Source organism: Plectrocnemia conspersa, unplaced genomic scaffold (assembly GCF_051122295.1).
Source record: "Plectrocnemia conspersa isolate PC_06_02 unplaced genomic scaffold, ASM5112229v1 ptg000009l, whole genome shotgun sequence".
Lineage (NCBI taxonomy): Eukaryota > Metazoa > Arthropoda > Insecta > Trichoptera > Polycentropodidae > Plectrocnemia > Plectrocnemia conspersa.
This window is the reverse complement of record NW_028277173.1, coordinates 4364266-4389180: the sequence shown is the minus strand read 5'-3', so window position 1 is coordinate 4389180 and position 24915 is coordinate 4364266. Positions and strand designations below refer to the sequence as shown.

The 24915-nt window shown below is 31.8% G+C and overlaps 2 protein-coding genes across 5 annotated transcripts; one reads left to right on the top strand and one right to left on the bottom strand.

The window, feature by feature from the left end:
• The first annotated feature begins 207 nt into the window (after positions 1-207).
• Positions 208-6602, top strand: LOC148231625 (uncharacterized). The gene is made up of 4 exons (XM_088191918.1): positions 208-1720; positions 1796-1961; positions 2255-3322; positions 5477-6602. The coding sequence occupies exons 3-4, from the start codon at positions 2629-2631 to the stop codon at positions 5632-5634; spliced, it is 852 nt and encodes a 283-aa protein (XP_088048044.1). The 5' UTR covers positions 208-1720; positions 1796-1961; positions 2255-2628; the 3' UTR covers positions 5635-6602.
• Positions 6603-7865: 1263 nt separating this feature from the next.
• Positions 7866-24477, bottom strand: PAN2 (PAN2-PAN3 deadenylation complex catalytic subunit PAN2). Of its 4 annotated transcripts, none has more exons than XM_088193055.1 (23): positions 24275-24477; positions 19624-19784; positions 19383-19552; positions 19167-19312; positions 18712-18914; positions 18425-18632; positions 16210-16349; positions 15895-16141; positions 15696-15821; positions 15515-15634; positions 15365-15446; positions 15132-15292; positions 14470-14860; positions 12255-12436; positions 11935-12192; positions 11724-11866; positions 11469-11658; positions 10997-11229; positions 10678-10928; positions 10483-10612; positions 10186-10407; positions 9648-9757; positions 7866-9580 (listed from the first exon to the last, which is right to left on the bottom strand). In XM_088193055.1, the coding sequence occupies exons 5-23, from the start codon at positions 18858-18860 to the stop codon at positions 9414-9416; spliced, it is 3510 nt and encodes a 1169-aa protein (XP_088049181.1). In that variant the 5' UTR covers positions 18861-18914; positions 19167-19312; positions 19383-19552; positions 19624-19784; positions 24275-24477; the 3' UTR covers positions 7866-9413. The 4 variants fall into 4 exon arrangements, with proteins under 4 accessions (XP_088049181.1, XP_088049182.1, XP_088049179.1 ...); XM_088193056.1 differs by having other exon boundaries at positions 14647-14860; XM_088193053.1 differs by having other exon boundaries at positions 19192-19312.
• Between the last annotated feature and the right edge of the window lie 438 nt (positions 24478-24915).

Sequence of the window (24915 nt, the reverse complement as noted above, 5' to 3'; positions counted from 1 at the left end):
TACTTTCGCAGACGTTAGGGCCAAGAAAAGAGCATGTGTTCATAACAATTGGTGCATTGGCGCATCATAAGCGTGACGCCGATATAATCAGCAAGTACATATTTTGCTACTTGTTAAGAATGTGGGTGCCACGCTCGGAAACCAATGGTTAAGAACTCTCCGCTATGTTTGGCCCAAACGACTACGGAAGCGGTAAACAACCTTTTGCTACATTAATACGTTTTAAATTTAAAACTTGGTTATTTATCGCTATGCGCATAAGAAACATAATCTAACAGGTATTAGTAGATAAGATTAATCTGCATAAATATTTAATTTACTGCTAATATAAATAGTAAGATTTTTCAAATACATATTTTTGTAAAAGTACGGTGGGGGTTTATGAAGCAAAACGTTGCTGACCGCTTTTTTTGGCCGTTAGGGCCAAACCATTGTCAATCTCGATAATTTGACACAGCGGTTAAGATAATAATGGTATCCGTGAACTTAAAATATGTACTGAGTATGTATGTGCACAATAAAGAAACATCTGTTTCTTTTTTACAAATGAATAACATAATACCGTGTAGACAAGTGAGTACAAACGGACTTGAATGAGTATTATTTATGCGAGGTCTGTGTGTGGCGGATTGAACAAGAAAACGCCATGATCAGTGGAAAAGGAATGGTCGTCGAAATTTACAGAAGTCTCTTTGTTCGTCAGAAAACCAATGTCAGCAGGATTCTTCCTCAACAGTGGATTGTCGGCGTTAAGTCAAGAAACTAAGGAGTGCTTCGTCGTCAAAGTTTCAGACCGTTCGGCTGGAACAAATATGTCTTGGTTCGAAAACACTCTGATAAAAGACGATTTGGTTTTTATTTTGACCCAAAGTTAACTTAAATTCTGATCATTTGATTTGTTGCCAATTAATATAATATATCATATTTTGTAAGTATGTTATTAATGCTATTATATCAATTAATCTAAGAAGTAACAGATATTTTCTGACCTATCTATTTTAATAAGCTACTTTTAGCTTATTATTTAGTATCAAAGTAATTGTACTTTTTTAACACACAAGCACGAACCTTGATTGATTTGATTGAAGTAATAATTATAATAATTACCAATTTTCAGATATGTAAGTTTTTGGAATAAAAACTTATGACATTGTAATTGATAAGTAATGATTTGTGTCATTGATGCGGCGTGCTGGTTATATTTATAACAAATTTGTTATCAATCTCATGCTATCTATCTAAAAATATATATTTGTATTATAATATAAACTTATCTGTTTATCAGATGATTGATAAACAATCGCGTTAAATTATCTTTTTATCTGAAATATTAATCTCATACATTAAATATTTTAATATATGATACGGTATCGGTTAATGATTATTTTAGTAAGTTATATTTTTTAGCTTTACCCTGTATGCATCAGGCGATGTAGTAAGTGCAAAACTATTTCCGGGAAAATTGTCGAAAATTATAGAAGAAGGATTATATTATAATAATATGTCAGAACATATATTTCTAGAAATGTAAAATCTGCTTCTGGATTTAAAATGGCTATAGTGGGTAAAATGACTGATAAAAATTATAATTTAGAAAATCTGAATAAAAAAATACATTTAGCAGAAGAGCAGGAAACTTATTTTATTATTTTTACACTTTTAACCGAACTGTGCAGAATTAAAAGAATAATATTCAATATTTCTAGCTCCATAATGTAAGGTAAGAAATTTTTTTTAATTTTAGTTATTAATTACAATTTTTAACATTTAATATACCAGCGCCTTGTTTTAGTAGGGTTGAGAATTATGGCTGTGAAATTTAATCAAGTGCACACTTTTCTGCACGAAAACATTTCTACAGCTCAAGAACTCTTGGCGACTTAATCTGACGGCTTGGTTGTGCCAAATATGACGATCGAAGTGAGAATTGATTGCAAACCGTCACCATTCGAGTACCAAAAGTAAATACAGCGAATAGAATAAAAATCATTTAAACTGATATACAAATATTTTTACTTGGAAAACAACTGCAATATTTTTTTGCTTGTTTACTTGAAAGACGACATTGCTTAAGCATTATTTTTCATTTCTTAAGAAATATAAATAGATTGGGAATATAATAGATACCCTATTATAGGACTATTTGGCATAAGGCAAAATTTAGCGTTTTATTGGAGTCATTCATTTATCAAATAAGTATATTTTGATACATGCGTAAGTTAATGTGATTAATGAAATCTAGGCTTTTATACAGAATTCAATCGATATAAAAAATGAGCATAGAAAACTGACATAGATTCGCTATTCTTAATGTTGGAGGAAAGGAGGGTATAATATCAACAGGTATGAGCTGAAGTTTTCTCTGTAAATCTATACATCTATACACACCCTGTTACGCGCATCTCAACAGGTATGTCATATCCTCGCGCACATTCTCTGCGCATAATATTATTGGTGTTCGTCATATAGGACATCAGTGGGGCGAAGGCTTTAGGGGTCGATCGATCACGTACGGCTCTCCAAATAAAAAACACCGACATATCAATGGCTCATAACTCAATGGGCCGTCGATTCGAGTGATTTTGCGTCATACACTCAAAGATAAAAGGTCTCATCTGGACGATAACGATGCACAAAAGCGCCTCGCAATTAACAAGTCTGACCCAGACGGGGAGGGTTTCGGCCATTATGGCCATTTTGGTGCTGTTCCTGCTCATCTTCAGCTTATCCAGAGTCATCACGAAACATAATGACGAAATAATACACGAAGAACCTACAGAAGCTTCCACCGAGATAGCTCAGATCGAGAAGATGAATCGCTTATTGGAAATCAAAAACGTGTGCTTTGACATGCATATATTTTTAGAAAATTTAGAGCCAGAACCTAAATTAAAGACAGCAAAAATTGTAAAAAACGGCAAGATAGCTCAGCTGAAAAAGCACGGCCTTAACGAAACTTCATTGATAGCCATAATGCTGGGTCTTTTGATTATATCTACTCTCGTGTCTCTGGCTGATGTTTTAAAAGTCAAGAGGGAGCAAAAGGCAACAGGTTCTACGCCAGATGGTGATTCAAATGAAAAGTGCTCATTGGCTGAGTTCGCTAATATGAAACGCTTGAGGAGGGAGTCATCTTTCGGTGGTATCAATTCTGTTAAAGAGCATGCCAGCTCCAGAGTAGCTACCCTGTGCCGTTTCGAATCCGTTGGATCTGCCTTTGCCAGGATGAGGAGAGAATCTTCGGTTGGAAATGTACTGCCTGGAACTGAAGTACCGAATACTCCACCTGTAGGTCCTGCCAGACCACCCTTGAAACTCTTGGGTGAGAAAGATGCAATTTTTCTAACTGCAGGTTGTATTATGTTGATTTAATTTTAACTGATGTAGCACCTTTTGTTGCGACCATCACATGTGTGTATTGCTTATTGTTTATTTATTTATTTTAATAATTTATTTAGCTAATATAGCTAATTGTTTATACACTAAACAAATCAAAACATTAATGTAAAACATAGTATAAAAAATACTGTATAATTTGTTTCATATTGCATGAAGGTGTTTCTACATTCCATTGAGGAAACCCGCTATATTGATATTATTATACAAATTCATACCTTTGTACAATATTCCCCTGGCCGTACTCGTTTTTTTATACCTAATTATCCTTAAATTGTCTCTATTTCTGATATTAAATCTGTGTACATCTTTCATTTTTATGAAATACTTAATAAAATACTCTAATAAGATATTATTTTCTAACATGTGTATAAATATAATACTAAAACATTTATATTCATAATTTCTTGACTATCAAACTATTCCAATCTATCATTCATAATTATATATCTAGTAAACATATTTTTATTTAAAACTACTATCACTACCTTATCATATAACTTCTTTTTATCTAATTTATTAAACATATATAATTAAAGAGGGCCAATATAATACTATAGTAGATTATTTTTTTGTGTTTATACTTAACATATTTCCCATCCTAGATAATATACATATATTTTTTTCGAATTTCCTTCGAATTTAATTTTTTATCTATAATTACTCCTTAATATTTTATATTATCAACTATTTCTATAATAAAGTTAACTATTTTTGTATTATTATCTAATACATATTTATAATTAATAAACATACATTTAGTCTATGTACAATATTTTCTAACCATATAATTCATTATTTAAGTTATCTACAACTTTAACATTATTATGTTGTGTATTGGTAACTTCAGATAGACTCGAACATTCCGCTTTAAATAATAATTGTTATATTGCACCCTTATTAACAACATAATTTTGTATAGTATGACTAAAAAAAATATTAAAATATTATTGAACACAGTGAGTTATTTATCTACTTACTCTTTCAAGTATGTTATATAACAAACATATAATAATAATTTATGATCCAACTTTGTAACTGGAATAAGCTGAAACTATATAAGTATTTACATATAATAAAGTTTCTTATACTGATACAAAATCTCGGATTTTATGTGTCTACTGATTTAAAAAATCAGATCTCAAAGGATCAATAATACACCTAAGATGGTTTTCTTTGTTGTATTTTTTACACCATCGCGTCAGCGCAGTACGGAAGCTAGTAGTATAAGAACGACTAAGTGTTTCCCGCTCGGCTTGGGTCAAACATCTCTTGGCCAAAACGACATTTGTAACGGGCATGTCCCAAATAAATCAGAACACTAGTTTAAGGAGGTCGAATATTTGGGCGACCATCCGGTATAACAGAGCAATTTGATGCAATTTGTTTTGAACCACATTTGTGCTACATATTTTGTAGTTGGTATCATCAACGATGGATTTATTTGTGTTTAACCGTTTACTGCGGATGTTCCTTCAATAAAGCTGCAAGAAGAGGTGGTTCTAAAGCTAATATTATACATAAACGCTCATATCTAACTGACCTTTAAAAACAAATCTTAAAATCTCCTTTCGACTGTTCTCTGTTTTTGTGACCATTTACTGTTGTGAATCTCTCTTCTCTACAGTAAAATTTGTTTTTATATTATACATTAATTATATTATTCTTTTAATTTTAGAGCATATTATATTTTCAGTTGCTTTGGAACATAAAAAAATGCCTGGATTTCTCTTCTTATCGAAGAACTTATCCACTCCTGATATATTTTGTATCATAGTTTATTACATTTAGTCTTAAAAATGTATTAAAATCGCCAAATTTAAAAAAATATACTATAATAAATATAAAATCAGCTTATACTTTTAAATGTTAACCAAGTAATTTTATGTTTATTGCAAATAAGTACAAAACTGTTGTATAGCTTGTTATAAATATATAGATAAGGATTTAGATAGTTATAGATACATTTATGACCTCTCTGTTAGTTTTTCAATATGTATGATACTAGTATAATGATGTACATGTCATGTGTAACTCATACACATTTTTTATATTGATTGTAGGTGATTTTGAATTTTAGGAGCTCGCCCAGCACCATTGCTTCGTCGCTCATCCTTCCCCGCATCTTTTTTGATGGACGGAGTAGATCAGCAGCGTCGACGTATGTCCGTGGACAGCGAAGAGGACTCTTCTCCAGACGCCGGACGTCGTAGAATACGCATAATACGTAGACATTAAGAATTTACCTTGATCACACTGATTCAATAATTGATCAAATTAGGCTTAGTCGAGCATCTTACCTTTGCAATGAAGTCTCAAGAAGTTTAAAAGTAATATTATATAATACACCCTAACTAAATTTGTTGTTTAGTGTTTTATCTTATACATTTTCTCGCACTAATACTATGCATGCATTTAATATGTATAATATTATTTATTTAGATACAAATATATTATTGTAATATTTATATGATTCATGTAAAGAGTGAAAGGGGTCCAAATTAATAAATTATGAGTAATGAGCGAAAAAAATGACACTAGTAATGTGCTAAGCAAATAAAAACATTTTGTTGTGGATGTAAATCAGCTTCTTAAAAGTCTGAAGAATGTTAAAAATATATTAAATTAATTGTTACATGAAAATATCTGTGGCTTGATTTGCTAAACGAAAGTTATTTTATGAAATATGCATTTTCTTGAATTAATTTAATCTGTATTACAAATCGTGTCACTGAATTGCCTTTGATGTTCATTTTTATATGAACGAACTGTTCTTTTAAAATATTGTAATAGTTGCATTGCATATCAATAACAATGTTTTTATGAGAACCAAGTATCAGAACACATGTATATACTTACAGATGTTTTAGAAAAAGAGCTATTATATTAAAACTTCATTATGTTTATTATTTCAAAAAGTCACATTTGTTGTTTTTATATCAAGCCACAGATATGTAAATTTTGATCAAGTCATTAACTGCCATGGCCAATTGCTAGGAACGGAGTAAGTAATACACAATTAAATATCAGGCATTGTGACCTAGGGAACGACACTGAGAAAGTATTTATGGAGAATCAGGGTACGGTCGGATCAAAGAAAGGTCCTAATGCAATCATTATTTATATTATAATAAATATATACCTATAAATGTATATATATGAAAATAAAGAATATCATCGTGTGTTTGTTTTCATTCACCAATAAATTGCATTTTTTTTATTGAATGTTTAACAAACGTTAATTAAAATAATAAAGATTGAAATTTGCTAGTCAAGATGAAAATTGATTTTTTAACATAACCTCTTATTTGAATTAATAACATAACCTGGTATCAATACTTTTAATAAATAATCTAACCTAACATATCTAATTCGATATATCATTATAAAAAAATTTTTTTTTAAATACATTCCTTAGCACTTTTAACATAACCTGAAAACAATTGTTATTATTTTCTAAGCATTAGGTATGTTTCTTCTTCAAAAAGCAATGTCTTTAGACATATTTGAGTGCTTATAGGATAATTAAATTTTAATAAAATAAAAGCATATTTTTATATAACAAACTAATGTGCATTCTACATTATTTTATATTATTAAGCGGCATTTAAATACGCTATATAAAAACTACGAAAAATTAGAAATCGCCACAGACTTTTGAAAACGTAATAAGGACGTTACAAAACCAAGCCATTATGGTGAGAAAAATTTATATTTCCGTTGATCACCACTGAATTGAACTCAAAGAAATTGTATGACATTGTGATGGTCAAGATTGTTCTCATTCATCCGCGTAAAGATAATAGGTTGTTATGAATAAACATATAGATGTGTCATTAGGAGATGGGGTTTGACCGTTCAGCTAATTGTTCGAAATAAACCCGTTCACCATTCGTCAAAGCTGCTAGCAGGAAACATATCAAAATTCGCATAACTCAGAATTTACACTTACCAGACTATTTAAACAAAATGCAATATAATTACAGATCGCCAGTTATTAAAAGAATTAGTGACTCTCCGGACAGTTTAATAAATCATTAGTCGCGTACTCATTTAAACGCATGATGGATAATTTAAATGGCATTGTCACAGGCAAGACTGATTTTTTTCTTATTTATATGCTTAATAGAACCTTAAAGATACCAGATAATAAATCCATTCATAATTCGTTAGTCACTCGCAGGAAACGTATGAAAGGGTTCGCAAGAACTCGAGCACACGCATTCAAACAGCTCTATAAATACATCAATAATACCAACTATGAGCAGCTGCTTTTTTTTGGTTATTAATAAAAATAACTGTTTTATATGAAAATTTATTTATTCTCAATTAGCGATTCAATGCCTAAATATATAGCGAAAATTTTTTTCATAAAAAATTAATGTATATTTTACGCATGGGATATATGGAAGGGTGTGTAAATAAAGAGAAAATCTTTTTTCTTCAATTTTATTTTCATTGAAAAAATATTTTGACATCGAATGGTCCATTGTGTAAAAAAAATATATATTCATAAATATGTACAAATTACTAATAAATAGAAACTGAAAAATGATATAAAAAAATACTGATTAAAATAATTATCGATAAAATAATCACCTTAAGTAATTTCCAAAGTTTTCTATTAGAAAAAAGTAATAGAACATACAAGGGCCATCGTAAAACAAACCAAATTAATAAAGAATCATCAAACGAGCGATAACTTTGAAATAATTAATTTACAAATCGAGGCTTTGCGACTAATATATAAAATTAATGGTGTAATATCAAATAACTCATATCCACATATACCCGTTATTAACAATCTGTAAAAAGCACCAGATATGATTAAAATAAAGTATTTGATAGCGATTTATAAAATGTAAAAATTAAAATAAATCACACATATGTAATAAATAGCAAAACCTCAACTGTTTTCAATTAATTTTCAACTATAAATGAATTATGATCAATAAACGTCGATGGAAACAAAGCTTTATAAACTTTTGTTTACAATGCAATTTCAAAAAGGTCACGGTACTTTGTAAAACTATTTAGAAACATTGAAATCGATACGGTTCACTTTTCATTTACATGGTGAAAAATTGAAAAGTATCAAATTATATGCGAGTATAGGGTCAAATGTTAAAGAAACAATAAGTTGTGCTTGGTGCGTTACAGTATAAAATAAAATTGTAACAAAAATATATCCAATTATCCTCAAACATATACAAAAATATATATTCATTTTATTCAGCGTGTGTTTTTAATGTTTGTGTTTATATATTTTCTTCTTTATCTAAATAAGACCACGACAGTTAGAATCGTAAACTATTCATCGAATCTTTAAAAATATTCAACAGTTTTTAATTAATTTCTCTTTTGAAAATATTACTACTACATGATTTGAAATTTAGAGAACACATTTCGAAATAGTACATATTTCATATGCACCGGACTGATCTACGAATATTGAAAATATAATATCTACGACATTATAGACATTACGATTTCATTACGTAAACTAGCATAATTTGCGATTAAAAATATAGCTACATTAAATTATACACAAATGCATTTAGATCGTTAAAATGCAAGTCATAAAAATATGGATACAAAACGTTTCAGAACGTATCTTAAACGCATTGAGACACGTTTGGAACATGATGTAACATTTGATAAGAAAATGAACGGATTGTTTTTATCACATTACGTAAAGGAAAATAGTAAAATTTTAGATACATCTATAATTAAAAAAACCGTCAAAATCATAGGATAAAATTTGTACTGCGATAAATATTAAGCATCATCATCAACACTCGTTTCGATAATTACTAATTTATACAATAAAATTTCACATCAACTATCACACAAATTCTTCTTTTTTCATGTTCATTCTTCAGTATTGTTAATTTTTACAGTATTTTTAATTTAAATATATATAAGTAAGTAATATGGAATTTTAACTTTCACCGAGTCTTAAAAAAATAAAATAACTATAAAAATATTTGGCGCGCGACCATTCAGATTAAGACGATTCAGTCTTCTGGAACTTTCCACTGTAGCGCCTTTCCAGTTTCGTACAGGGATGCCAGCGACGGCGCAATCGCGCCCTTGGCCTCCAGTTCCAGGTAACGTTTGTAGAGTTGAAGAGCCGTTCGGGCGTCTTCGGTAGAGTCGTGTGTGTCAGACTGGATCTTTGTACCTATAAACATTGGCGTTGAATGAGTAAATACAATATAGATGATAAAAATACGGCAAAAACATATTACCTAAAAGATGCCACGCCAGAAATTTCAAAGATACCATTCTATGATGAGGCAGCCGGAACAACTGAACAGTGTCAATCACTTGCTCTGACGGAACGACTAAATTAATAACCCTGAAAATAATATATTCGTAATTAATCAGTGAGTCAACGCCGACTATTAACAAGGTATTTCAATGATCTATTTTTTACAATGAAATCAAACTCTCATAAACATTTTTTAGTATGTTGTTTTTGATATTATATACCTAAACATTTTCATCTATAGCACTACCAGATGAAGTAGTCAAAAACAATCTTAATTTCCTGAGATAATCCAGATGGCAAAGTATAGTTGTGAATCGTTTTTTTTATTAATAAAATATAATGGACGAAACATTTACCCAGACAAGTAGATTTATCGAATCATTTATTTAGATAAACCGACAGTCAAAGTAAGTAGCACTATTATGATGCTGAGGAATATAGCTTCAATTTTAAATTCACCTTGACAATAAATAGTAATAAAAAGTAATGTGTACAGTCAAATAAAATTATTATACCTAAAATCATTCTTTAATCCGTGACCCACAAATATAACGCCGGTGTCGACGAGGAAGCGCAGCTTTTGATATGTGCTCTTCAACGTCGTCAGATGCTTAGAACTGAAATTAGCGTCAAGATCGCCCGGCTTGATCCCAGAAAATTTCGTCAAATAGTCGACGACTTGCTCTTGCGTCGAAATATAGTCGTCTATAAACGGAGTTCCCTCTAAAGGACCTTGCCTGTAAAACATTATTTATAAATATTAAAAATTAAGTAGCGAGTGATATCATATGTTAAATGTATATTAAATTCACCCTCTGATGCATGTGATGCGGGCGACGGCGAAATGACTCGGCCTGATTGTTGATAATCTACCGTCGCTCTTGAGCTCGGATTCTTCTTGATTCAACGTCACGAATTCCGCGTCCATTCCGACTAACTCGTCTAAAAAATATATAAAAACTCATAGTAACTTGAGTGCAAAATAAATATTAGGTAGACAGACGTACTTCTTTTAGGCATTTCGTTAGCCGCTAGCGGTGTAAATGTGACTGAGGCTGTCGCAGCAACTCTGTCGTCATCAAAGAATATCCGATTAATGGGAGTAGTGTCAGAGTCGGGTTGCCAAAGTGGACTTGCAGCTTTTCCGCTGCAATTCACGCTACTGGGAATAGTTGCCTTGCTGTAGTAAAACAAGACACAAGGCACCTTCCACTCTAAATTGAACCACGTCACTTCGGCGGCCGATACTGGAGATACGCTACAAATACGAATGTACAACCTTGTAGAAACAGCATCTATGACACTAGACATAGTAGATTTACTTACCTAAAGTCATTGAAGAGAAACCATTGCGGTTGATTGTTAGGCGTGTTTTGGTACATTTTTATGAATGAAACGATATTTTTTTGTACATCATCAACGTGACAAACAACAGCTCCTAAAGTGTATTGTCTCGATGTTTCCTTAGAATCTAACGCATCGTGATTGTTCAAGTGACTATCGGCACTCACAAATCCGTTTTTGTCATGAGGAAATTTGTTTGTACTAGAATAATCACACTAAAACATAAAGAAAAATATTATTATTATAATTTAGTTAGTGAGTGCAAAACGCATTAAGATCCCTACACGTATCATCATCGGTAAGCGAACACAATGGTTTCGTTTATAAAGTGCCACCCGGTAGACATCTTACTTGTATATTTTATGACTCATCATACAGAGTTTATATAAATTTTATCAATTATTACTGGTACTACTGTTTTGGCAAAGATTTCAACACATAAAAAATCACAAACCTTAGATTTAGAATTATTATCAATCCTATCAATAGTCAATTCTCCAACACTGTTCAATTTTGCTTCTATATCATGAGGCAGCCAAGGGTTTTGTATGTAGAACTGATGGAGATTCCTGGCGGGTGGTGACGGTGTTGTGCTGTTACTGCTTTTCAAATTGGACATAGAAGTTTGTACTTGACTAGCGACACTAAAGAAAAACAATAATCAACGATGAGCTGAACTCAAATAATATTGTAATACCAAGTTACTTACTCGTCAGGATGCTTAAACTTGCAACCGGGCCTTGAACAATTAGAACCGTATCTACAAGGTTTTAAATTACTAAACGTAGCCGATGCCGCCGTGTTAGCTACTTTTTCGCTTAAGCTATTGACACCGGCGAATGAGCTTACCATCTAAAAATATAATTAAAGAGTGAATCTCTCGATATTAATATTTTTAATTACATCGATCATATAAATACATTATCCATCTGCTTTTGCCAAAACGCTCGATCATTTGACGTCGTCAAACCGCAATTGATTGCTAACAGATGCGGCAATTGTTTAACGGAACAGCATTGAAGAGTCGGAGTGAATCGTTGGCAATTTTCGCACCAAGCGGGAGTCGTTCTTCTCGGACACAACGACGTCGTTAATAATTCCGAAAAAGATATCGGTTCCCCAGGTATTTGATTCGGATAGTGAAGATTACACAATAAGAGTATCGACTCTTTGTGCTCCTGTAATAAAATCAAATCGTTTAGATATTTCCTATTTATTATTATAAATAATTAATATTTACCTCTCTACTGCATTTTAAGCATCTATGAATCTGTAATTGCTTCGTTCCGAATAATCTGGATATGTCGGTCTCTTCACAGTTTTCATTTTTAGCGCAATCCTCCATTATTGGAATAATTTGTTCTAAAATGTTCGTTTCAACGATTCTGTCGGTCGCTCCGACTATGAGTTGATCTTTTATTTCTAAAAATGTTGTTTATTGATTTTATAAATATTTAATCAATTAATTTAAGACACCTATAATAAATATTTCAATGCAAAAAATAATACAAATCAAAGCCGATTGCATAATTAAAAAAACTGTGACGAGTCATGGAAAGGTTAAATATATATGGAATAAATTAAAAATAATATATGACATGGTCAATGTACACAAATAATGTAGTGTGTTAGTAAACAATGCACTGATTTGTTTGCCTTCATTTTTAGGAATGGACATATATAGTAGTGGGGTAAAAGATTTTAGTACATATTTAATTGTTCCCATTACTGAGTCAATCTGAAAGATGTTGTGGAGGAGTGTAGCATTGAAACCGTAAGATAAATGAACTTTTTCAAAATTTAAAGTAATAATATTTTGATTTCTTTCAAATTGTATTCACTATTATTGTTATTCGAACTGTGACAATCCATGGCTAACCATTTGGTTGCTGCGCCTTTTAGGATTGATATCTAATTGATGTTTTACGTATTAAAACATAGATCAGCAAATATTATTTCCCCCTGATTTAAATACACTATAGTACATTAAAAATACATCAAGTCCAAGACATTTTGAATGAATATAATATATTTAATGATCATTATTTTGGCAATCAAAGGATTAATTATAAAATAACAGTAGAGTAAATGGATTTTTTGTCTGATTATCTTGGAATGGATTATCTATCTGCACATCGCAAACAGTGGCAAAAGTAGCTTCATATAAAATAAATCAAGTCACTCAATTTTTATTTATAAAAAATATTTACAAGCAAAGCTGATGAATGACTTGATGACGTCTAAAATGCACTGTACACAGAAAGTGTAAAGTCAGTAAACAGTTATACAGGCTGCTGAAAACCTGAGGTTTCAAGCATGATTTTTTATTAAAAATTGTAATGTTTTATCTTTGTTATAAAATCACTTTAAATTTAAACGTACAATTATTATTTTTTACTGCTATAAAAAATGTGTTTTGTCTGACATTTTTATGAATATACTCTATTTACGTTAACACAGTCAGTTCGAGAGTTATCCATTTCAACATTATTCATAATCGAGAAAGAGATGGCAAGTTTGGGTTTACGCTCTACTATTAGCTCTAAATTACGGATATACATTCAATATACTTATCATAACTCCGATTGATTGATAAATATAAAAAATATATAGTAATGATTTTAATTTTTATAAATTTATTCAAAATATAAACAGGAGTAATGATAAGTATATTGAACTTATATCCGTATCGTGTGCTTTAAAGTTAATAGTAGGGGTAATAAAGTTAATAAAACAAAACTTGCCATCTCTTTCTCAATTATGAATAATGATGAAATAGATAGCTCTCAAACTGACTGTGTTAACGCAAATAGGGTATAGGAAAGAATTAGAAAAAATATCAAAGCATGCCGAAATATTTGTATATGTATATTTAAAAGAATATATAAATAATTCTTTAAACATTTTTTTAATCTATACTTATCAGTGTTAAAAGTAAGCAACGCTTTGCTGGTAAAAAGTTGGGTCTCATATTCAGAGGTGTACCATAAAGAGTTAATTTAATTGAACAAAGGTACTTTACAAACATTCGGGGAGAACATCATATTAGAACACCCAAAAACTGAGTGTAAGCAATGACTACCATAAACATGACCGCAATGGTTTCATTTATAAAGGATCACCCGAAACACATATGCATGCTTTATTAGAAAATTAGTTTGAGAATACGGCTTAATAGAAACAAGGATTTTTCTCATACAAGTAACTAAATTATATCTGATTCGCCTTCCTGCTATCAAACAGGACTCTTCCGCATTCATTACTGCTGCCTGAATTACATCTGTGTTACATGTAACGAGATAGTTAAAATCACAAACTTCCGTAACAAATAAGGATACGAACAAAACATATCAGCAAAAATATAATATGAATTTGACAATAAGAAGCGATAAGCGACGAACAAAACATGCGATCTTCATGCCTTTGTCTATGGATTATCATATCACAATTCTTACCGTCGCCGCAGTTTTGCGTAGTTAGCAAATCATAGTCTAACGGATCGTAAATTTCGCTCGGGTTGGCCAGCGCCGACGGCGACAACCACATATATTTACCCTCGTCCTGCTGCGTCATCAGCAGATCGATTCTGTCCCTATCTTCGGCTTCGATCCGCTTTCGTTGCAATTTTTTACCAATTTCGGGGAACTCCGCTTCGTTGTAGAGGAACTCGTCCCAGTACGATGACGACGTGCGATTGCCATACGCCGGATCAACCGACAGCGACTCTATGTTATTCGATAGGCCTTTGACGGAGTAGTCGTCTCCTCTCGGAATCCCCTCTGCTTCCTTCTTTCTTGTCTCCAATATTTCGTAGTGCATCTGATGTAGGATGAAACGGTTCCAGCTCTAAATTGAAAATAACATAGTAAATGATGGATACATTGAAAGGCAACAGGTGAAGATGCCATGTCATATTTGTAGACAAAAGTGAAATTATAATTTATAGTTTAAGGAAAGGTCCAGAACCTTTCAGATTGTATTGAGAGTGAAGCATTTTAATTAGCAATTAGCATATCCTTTTAGTTGTCGAGTCTTTTGGGATTATGTTATAGCGAAAGATCTGCGAATGTGTTTATCAATTGGAAGAGGCTAAGGTACTTCTTGATAAACTTATTACCTGTATGAGAGATGCCAAGTTCGTTTTAGATCTAGCCTCTGGATTAGTATTCAATATGAGTCCTAGCGCTGACGCTTCCGGCACTGTACGAAACGCTCGTAAAAAGTTTGAAGCTTGACACGGCACACCTTTAGACGTGTCCAACATTTGAAATAAGAAACCTGAAATCCACATTAATATTAATTTCAATACAAAAACATAGACATGAATAATATCAAGAGCAACTCGTATACCTAATTCGCAGCTTAAACAAAATTCTTTATTGCAAGTGTGCTTCATTAATGTCTTATTGATCGGCAGAGTATAATACAATACCTGCAGATTAATTAAAAAATATATTGATCAGTACAAAATTAAGAGAAAATATTTTATTGACATTTTACCTGCAACATTGAATTACAATATGAATTCGGTAGATTTGCTTCCAAGCCCGGAAAACCAGTCTTATTGTAATGTTCGAAATCAAAATCGTTAGAACCTAGCTTAGAATATCGAACTTCCATCTGTAAATATTCATTTAAATTAAAAGCAATACAGATTCATGATTAAAATCATCTCTAATACCTTTCTATATCGTTTTGGAATGGCTATAAATCCGTTGCTCTCTCTGTCGTTTGCACTAGCGCTAGTATTACATTCTAGATTTTTACTATGACTCGGACTAGAGGGTTGTTCAAACACATACGGAATCTGAAATCAATCGTAGAGTTTCATTATACATAATACTGCTCAAATTGGTTAACCGACCTGAATCTAAGCTCACTTGATTCCTGAGTGTAAACTGAGGATTGGGAGCGCATCCGATAGGTCCTTGCATCTTTAAGTTTTTCAAAATCTCTGGATCGATCGGCTTCGGCTGCCTGTAGCCGCGCTTCGTAAAGTCTGGGCAGTTGCTGAGCAACGGTCGGCTGTGATACATGGGCGGCATCGGTATGGAAGACAAGAGAAACGTCTCGTCCGTGATGCTGACGCATGGCAACTCCTCGGGCGTATCGGCGAACTCCGTTTCTCTGCACGATCAAATTGAAGTTGAAGTATATTTCAATTTAATAACACATTGAAATGAAGATTTATATACTTTGAGTAGTCGTTGAAGAGAATATCGGCGTTTTGTTCCAGCGAGTATAGATGCAGATGACCGGATTGATCTCCGAATACAAGCGATTTGCCCGTCGATGATACGTCGAACGATAGACAATGAGAATTTTGGGTGTCGACCTGTAATTATTAGATTGGAGTTATTTTTTAAGGAGATCAGTTGCATGTGTTTTGAAAAGTTGGAGAAGAAATTTCGCCGATTTTGTTTTACATATATACGGTTTAACATAAGTGAATTTATTATTCCAATAATGGTTACACGTACCTCAGTTTAAGAACCACTGATCTAGACCATATAATTGATTTTGGAATTAAAAATACATATTGTCTATCTAAAGCGATTGAAATTAATTGAAAAATTGATTTAAAATCTATGAAGATTGGTCAGTCGGCAGATAATTAGTTCCTTGCCGAATGACCTGAAAAATTTTTACTGACCTGTTTGAAATACTAAGACAGGGTTTCCCAACCTTTTTTACTTCCCTTTTCAGGATAGTCTAACTCAAAAGGTGCATTGAATAATATACATATCGTAGTATTGAAATTCTTTAACTGTACATAATATTATAAATGTATTGAGATTATTTTTTATTAACTAATTACTTCACAGATGAATAAAAAGCTTAGTATTTTTAAGGATAATTTATTTTATGTGATGAAGAGTGCAATCAATGAGATCTGTAATTGTTTTTTCTTTGCCAGTACTCGGATACGCGGAGGAATGCTTGAAAGGGCACAGCACAGGTCATTTTCAGCATCCAGTCTACCTCATTGCTTCCTGACTCACAGAGATATGTTGACACAAATAGAAGTAATATACAAACAGATATTTCTGCCACTTTTAGATAGGAATCGCACATCTTGGGGAAAAATTCTGTGATTAATTGCTCATTGAACATATCTTTTGCTCCAGAAATTCGTGTTGACAATCATCAGGAACTTTTACAACTGACAATTTAAATGGATTGCGTACTAAATCTAACACTTTGTCACTGACTTCAGGAAAATAGTGGCTGAACTAATTTTCCAATGCTTACAAATTTGCAAAATTTAATTTTTGGAAATTCTGGAAGATCTTGTTTTTTAACATCAACATTTTTTATCCTCACCTTTCTCTTCTAATTTTCGATCTCGCTCATTAAAGTTTTCAAGGTGTCTGTGAATATTTGCCAACCCTTGAATTTGGCCAGAAAAATTCATTTCATTTCATGAATTTTTAATGAAATTGAAATATTAAAAAAACGATCACTGACTGACCAACTTTTGCCTCCTCCCTGGAAAAAGCTGAAATGTCGTCCCTGATTCTAAACCAGAAATTCTCGGGTTATCCCTCAAAGAAAAACTAAAAAAAAACAGTCGAATCTATCACAAAAATATTTAAAAAAAGGTAATTTCAGTGAAATACATTTTCATCGCTAGATATATATATTTTTACCAGTGAAAATATAATTTATCTGGCAGTAAAATTATATGATTTCAACTTTTACATAAGTAGCAATATATACATTTACATACTTATCATTATTTATTTACACGCGGTGTATAAATGTTACAATGAATATGTAATTTTCAGTGAAGTTTTAGTGAAGTAAAAATATGTTTTCACACGTAGATGTATATTTCTACTAGCGAAACTATAATTTAATTGATGGGCACTAGTGAAATTATATGCTGCTCTATGATACTCAATTTTGAAAGTTGCAAAACGTATATTTGCTGTTCAAACCCCAACCTAACTTACACGAATTAACCAAACCCAACTTGCTTAATGAAAGTTCTAAAATAAATTATAGTTTTAAAACTTTTATTAGGTCAAGTCCAAAATATAAACTATGCTAACTTATCTCTCCGGGAAAAGTAAGCGAAAAAAGTACAGACAAACGTCACATCTCGCATATTGCTCTATAGTTGGTCTGCACATCGATATAACAATGTTTTAAAAATATTATAGCTATCTTTATCGATATTACTATCGACTACTGATATGAGAGTATTGGTCAAAGTGTATTCAAATCGGATTATGCAAAAAATTTTTTTTTTTTGATTAGCACAAAATATTTTCTTATATAAATAAAAATAAAAAATCAGAGTAGTTAAACATTGTAACAGTAAAATTCGCATTTTAAAAAAAATAACTTGATATTAATTTCTAATTAATCATCCGTTACTTAAACTGAATAGTACAATTGTAATACCTGGAACATGTTGAGACGGGGTTGAACAGTGTGTGCTGTGTTGAGGAACTGCACGCGTCCTTGCGAAGCCACCGTCGCGAGGTGGCCAGCGGTGGGCGGAATAAACCTTAACAATAACGGCTCGCAGCACACCGTGTAAGGCGGCAGCGGCTTCAGAGTGCGTAAGTCGTATGCTAACAAGAAACAATCACATGATAGAGCTCCGTTACTGCAAAAGAAAAATAATTACAGATCAGATTGATGCATCATCAATGTCTCGAGTATGCAACAACATTGCAAAAACTCACTTTATGCTAAATCCACAGGTAACTAAGAGGTTATCTTGAATATCAAAATCACTTAAGCTTGCGGAATGAGTATCTATAGTGTGCTGAGTTTGAAGCGACTTCGGATCGTGCAGCGTCACCCTGCCGCATGGGTCTCCAGCGGCCAGCATGTAACTGTGACGTCGTAATATCGCACAGTTCGATTCGGGTGTGTCTAATATATACTGAAACATTATTTAATATTTATATAAATGATTTATTTTGTATTATTACAAGACATTAGTTTCAAAAGCTGCTCTAATAGATTACAAGGGCTGTTTGAATTGTTTTCAGAGTCGGTTATACAGTATTACAATCGACATTATTTCTACGATTGAAATAACGTTTATTCAAATAATAGCGTTCGCCCATGTGTTAGAGTAACTTAACTTTATATTGAATTTTTATACCCGATTGTAAAAATTATTCAAACAGACCTCGAATATCTTATCCAACAGTAACCTGATTGGTTTCCTTGAGCCGATTCAAATCCAGATCTATTAGCTTATTCTGATGCCCGCCCATGATGATTCGGTGCTGATCCACCATCAGCAAACACTGCATGTCTATCATATTGCACGATCTGGTGTTAAAATTGTTTGATTAATCCAAGATAACAATTATCCAGTATAAATATATATCGTTACACATACTTATAGGTGAATTTAGGTAGGCCCCGTCGTATGTGGTGCTTGAGGGTTGATTTCGTAAGCGCGAGTATGCCCTCTTCGATCGACAGAAGCGAACGTACCTCTTCGTTTGCGTGTATTTGGAATGATGTGTATCGTTGCATCGCGGGCCCATAATATGATGTGACGTGACCCTGTCAAAGAGAAAATTAATATAGTTATGTTGACGTTAATGATTTAAATGATGAATGTATTATATACGAACCCCTTGATTTCCCATCCAAAACATTTCTTCATATTTATCAAAGGCGACGCTGGAAACTCCGTATGTTTCTCCGCCGTCTGACAAAACGGAACATATCTGGTGGTATTCCAAGTCGCCGCCATTGATTCCGTAAGGATCCACATAATAATTAGAGAATTGACCTAGAAGAGAAATTAAATATAAAATAGTTAATTAACTCTGAGTAGCTAATTAATTTATACACATATTTCTGTTGTTATTTATTTATTATTATTTTATTTTGTATTTTAAGTAAATTATAGAAAAAAATCCAGTGATTCTATAAATAGAAATATATGTATAAATGAAGAGTTTTTCTAACAAATATAGACAAAGGTCTATATTTAAATTAATATTATTTTCAAATAACATTATGTAATCAAAAACATGTTTTTATTATTAAGTCACTTATAGTGTGACAGTATTGCGTCACTTTAAAAAAAATTTCATCATAAAAACATGAGTTTATAATTAATTTATGTTTTATCTTATATTATTTATATAACAAGCGATTTATTTTTTATATATAGACATAGAAAATGTGCTACAACACAATCAATGACAAATAATTGATCACATTGAAACAAATATACAAAGGGTCAGTTAGTTAAGATAGAATATTTTTTAGTGTTATATTTCTAAGAGGATGTGTACAGATACTATTTATTAATTATTTAGCCAAGTTGCAAATGAATAAAATAAAATCTTGTGTTTTACTGTGAACTTGAAAATATTACATATATTTAACTTCATTTTCAGTAGTTGAAAAAATGTAATGTATCATTCCCGTAGTGTGAAAATTTACACAGTAACGCGGGAACGGTAAAAAATGTGCTTGGATCAACTGCATATTATCGAACAGTAGATAATTGAACTCTAAAAGAAATCACATATATATTTAAAAAAAAAAATATTTTTAATATAAATTAAAGGGAAATTTTGGAAAATCCCAACCAAATTATTGACAAAGTATCATCAAAGGCAGGAGTGTATAAAAAATCAATTTATTGAATTATTCAAGTATATAAACATAATAACTTTAAACTTTCAGAAATGTATAAATTATTTTATGGGGCTTTTGGGACAATAACACCAGAAATATGGAAAAAATGTGTTAAGCATGTTAAGGATAAGGTTGAAATTTATATGTGGGAGTTAGATAATGTGATAGAATTAAATATTCAGTAATTTTTATTAATGTAAACTAGAATTGATTCCTCAAATCGATTTTATTTGCTTTATTTCAATAAGTTGTTTTATATTTAGTATTTAAAATATGATTTATTTATAATCCTTGCCTTTTGTATTAGTTTTTACGTGTTTTCTAATTGTAAATGTTTTTAAAATTAATGAAGTGTTTTATTTATTTAAAAAAATAGTTTATTTGTTCTGATTTAGCCCTGTACTCAGCGATCATGTGAACCCCCGCGTGCATTTGTTATTGTCGACTGACTGTTTTAAAAAAATAGACTATGTTCAACAAATAAATACTAGAACTAAAGTCAAAAAATCTGAACGAGTCAATAAACTATTTATAGCCCAAAAAGTTGAGCGTCCGGTATTCGTACATTCACTAGCTGCGGTACCTCGCGATAGTGAGGGACCGACAGCTAGTATTATATATAGACATGTTTTATATTTATTATTTCTTCAGTTATATATGTAAATATATAATTATCAGGGGTACTTCAAAACAGTAAAAGGTCGATTACCATACATGTACGGCGATATCGCTCAATGTTCAGTTTTAAATGAAAAAAGGTTATTCGTATCAAAATTGAAGGAAAACCACATCATATGGGGATCTTTAATTTTGTTGTATTACAAAAATTTTGTGATATTATTGTATCGATCCCTTTGAGGAATTGACCAGTATTGAGAAAATGGCAGACGTTGAAAATCAACTAGTTAGAAGTTAATATATTTGCTTTACAAATTTATGAATCGTGTTTAACAGCTTATGTTAGATGGCAAATATTTTCGAAGTACAAAGTACACTTGTTGACACAAGAGAAACATATTTTTTTAATTATTACAGGTGTATGCATATCAAGTAGCAACACGGTTTCCGTCAATCTTGATCTACTGTCACTAACCTTATGGTTTTTTTTAATTTAGTCTGCAACTTTAATTATTTTTGCAGTTGCACCTTGTAGGCTCAAATTTAGTTAATTCAAATAAGTAAAAATATCAGTTAAGTAAGCAACCTTAGCTAGCCAAGAAAAAACCTGCCTGATAAATTATATTTTTACCAGTAAAAATATAATTTATCTGGCAGGTGCTAGTAAAATGATATGATTTCAACTTTTCCGTATGTAGTAATATATACATTTACTTACTTATCATTATTTATTCACATGCGGAATATAAATATAACAGTGATGTGTATTTTTCAGTGAGGTTATATATTCACTAGTGAAGTCGAAATATATTTTAACCAGTAGATATATATATTACTACTAGCAAAAATGTAATTTAACTGATAGGCGCTAGTGAAATTAGATACTGCTCTAAAATGTCTATGAAACTATTCGACAGTTGCAAAACGTCCATTTGCTGTTCAATCCCTAACCAAACCTAATGAAAGTTCTAAAACTAATTATAGTTTAAGAACCTTCATTAGGTCAATTCCAAAATATTTCTCTCAGGGGAAAATAAGCAGAAGTACAGACAGATGCCGCATCTTGTATATTGCTCCAGATTTTTGCATTTCGAAGTATGATTGATAGATTGAAATGGTTGGATATTTAAAAAATATTGAAAATGAATGTTTTAGTATTCATATATATATATATAAGTTAGAAAATAATATGTTACCAGAGTATTTTAATAAGTATTTAATACTAGAAATAGAGACAATTTAAGGGTAGTTAGGTATAAGAAAACGAGTACGGCCAGGGGAATAATGTACGGAGGTGTAAATTTGTATTATAATATTCCTAGGACAATCCACAAAAATAAAAATGTAGCAGGTTTCCTAAATGGAATAAAAAAAAAATCTTCGTGCAGTAAGAAATAAATTATAATATTTGGTCTTTTTTTTTCTGTTTGTGTTTCGTTTAAATTTGTTTAGAGTAAAAATAGATATATTAGCTAAATAAATTAATAAAATAAAAAACATAGCTATCTTTACGTATATTACTATGCACTTAAAATATTAAAGGGCTGATCAAAATATATTCAAACCAAATTTTGGTCACTAGAAGGGCGCAAAAAACAATTGTCACTTCTCAGAAGTCAAAAGCAATAAAATCGTGTCGGCGCCGTTACAGTGGGAATGCTCGTTACAGAGCGTTCCCACTGCGACGGTGTCGACGCGATTTTATTGCTTTTGATGTAGATTTTTGACTTCTGAGAAAGGATAATTGTTTTTTTGCACTCTCCTATTGGTCAAAATTTGATTTAGATATGCTTCATTCGATTAACATGTAAGTCGTAATGTTGTTATAAAAAGTCTTAATATGAACGTTAGATAACCGAGCGTTTCCACTGTGACGACACGGTTTTACTGATATTGATTCCTTTGAATTTGGTTAGAAAAATGCATGTTATTTAGTGAAATACTATAAATATTAATGTAATCGAAATATTAAAAAACGACTATTGACTAACACATGATAAAGTTGAAACGACGTCCTTGCATTCGATACTTCCAACATGCGTGATTATTGACAGCTGTCTGATTTTGTCCATATTTAACATATTAACGACAATCTAAAGAGTTTGACTCAAAAAATTGAATCATTATGTGTGAAAAAAACTTACATCATTTTTTAAAGAATTAATGCATGACAAACTCTATCAAGGACCTTTTCAAAATCAGTGTAGATGAAATCTATACTGTTTGCATATATTGAGATTTTCGTCAAAAAAATAGAAAAACGGAGAAGATTCGTTGCTACTGGTCTTGATATACGAAAAACAATGCAGTTGTTCAATCAAGCGTCTTTCGATATGATCTGAAGCATACTTATGAATTATAATTTTGAATACTTTGGTTGGTGCAGATAAAATCGACATCGGCCTATAATTTTGTATCATAAATTCGATTGCATTTTTATTCATGAGTAATTTTAGTAATTTTCTATACAAAGAGAAAAATATTTCATTTGAATGAAAGGTTGAAAACAAACAGCAGCGGTTGTGGAATAAGGTAATGCATTTTTAAGCATACCAGCTGTTTATAACAAAACATTTTTCATAATTGTTTAATAATTTTGTTTTAATTAATAGGGGGAATAATAATGCGTCATATCTGTGCATTTCGAAACATCTGGGTATACAGAATTGTGCAAAGAAAGATTGTTTCACAGTAATTTATATCAAAATCAGACGATAGATAATTACACAAGGATGCGATAATTGTAAATATGAAATACCATCTTTATACATGACCGTTAGTTATAGTTGAAAACGTTCATTGTACATTAAGTAGTATATGTGGCATCACTGTTGCGAGTTATTTTTATAGAATACAACGGTACAAGTCACATGGTACTAAGGAGAAAGAGAAAGGTCATAATAACAGACTTTCTAATCTGACATCTGTCAGAGTGCGTCATTGCTTTGTTTACATAAAAGCGGGTAAGGGGAGACGGAGGGGAGGGGAGACGAGGGGGTAGAAGGTACGCACCAGTGTCGTGGGGGTAAAGGAAGTCCATGTCGTCGGCGTGGGGCGGGGGCGGGGGGAGTGACAGAGGCCATGCGGCCGCCGCCCTCGCCGCCGCGGCCGCAGCTCAAGCTCCCAGGACGGCCAACCTCAGCGACTTCAGCGCGCGCGCACTCGCATTCGCACGCCGACGCTCCGCTGTCACTCGACACATCTCCAAACACGACGCGGTGTTGCCAGGTGACAAAATGCACCGAAACGCCAGATCAATGTCATACGGTTTAAATGAGGTCAACGATTCCAATTACTTCTCTCTCGCTATCACGCCGAATACGTTTATTGAAAATACTCTATAAATAATATTGACACTTCATCACATTCACAATTTAGCTTTTCAAGTAAAAATTATATTTGTCCTCCCCCGTATTTATTTTTAACTTAATACGTGCAAAAGAAAAACCTGTTCAGTGTCAGCTAAGTAGATATGATCCGATTTATTTTGTGTAATTTTAGTATTTTTTCTTTTTATTGAAACAATGATTTAATATTCGCTGTTTCGTGTTTCATTCAATTATGTTACTTCTGTTTTAGACCATTGTGGCATCATTATTTAATTTTTTACATATGTATGTTTTACAATGTAAAACATATTACAAATCTGTTAA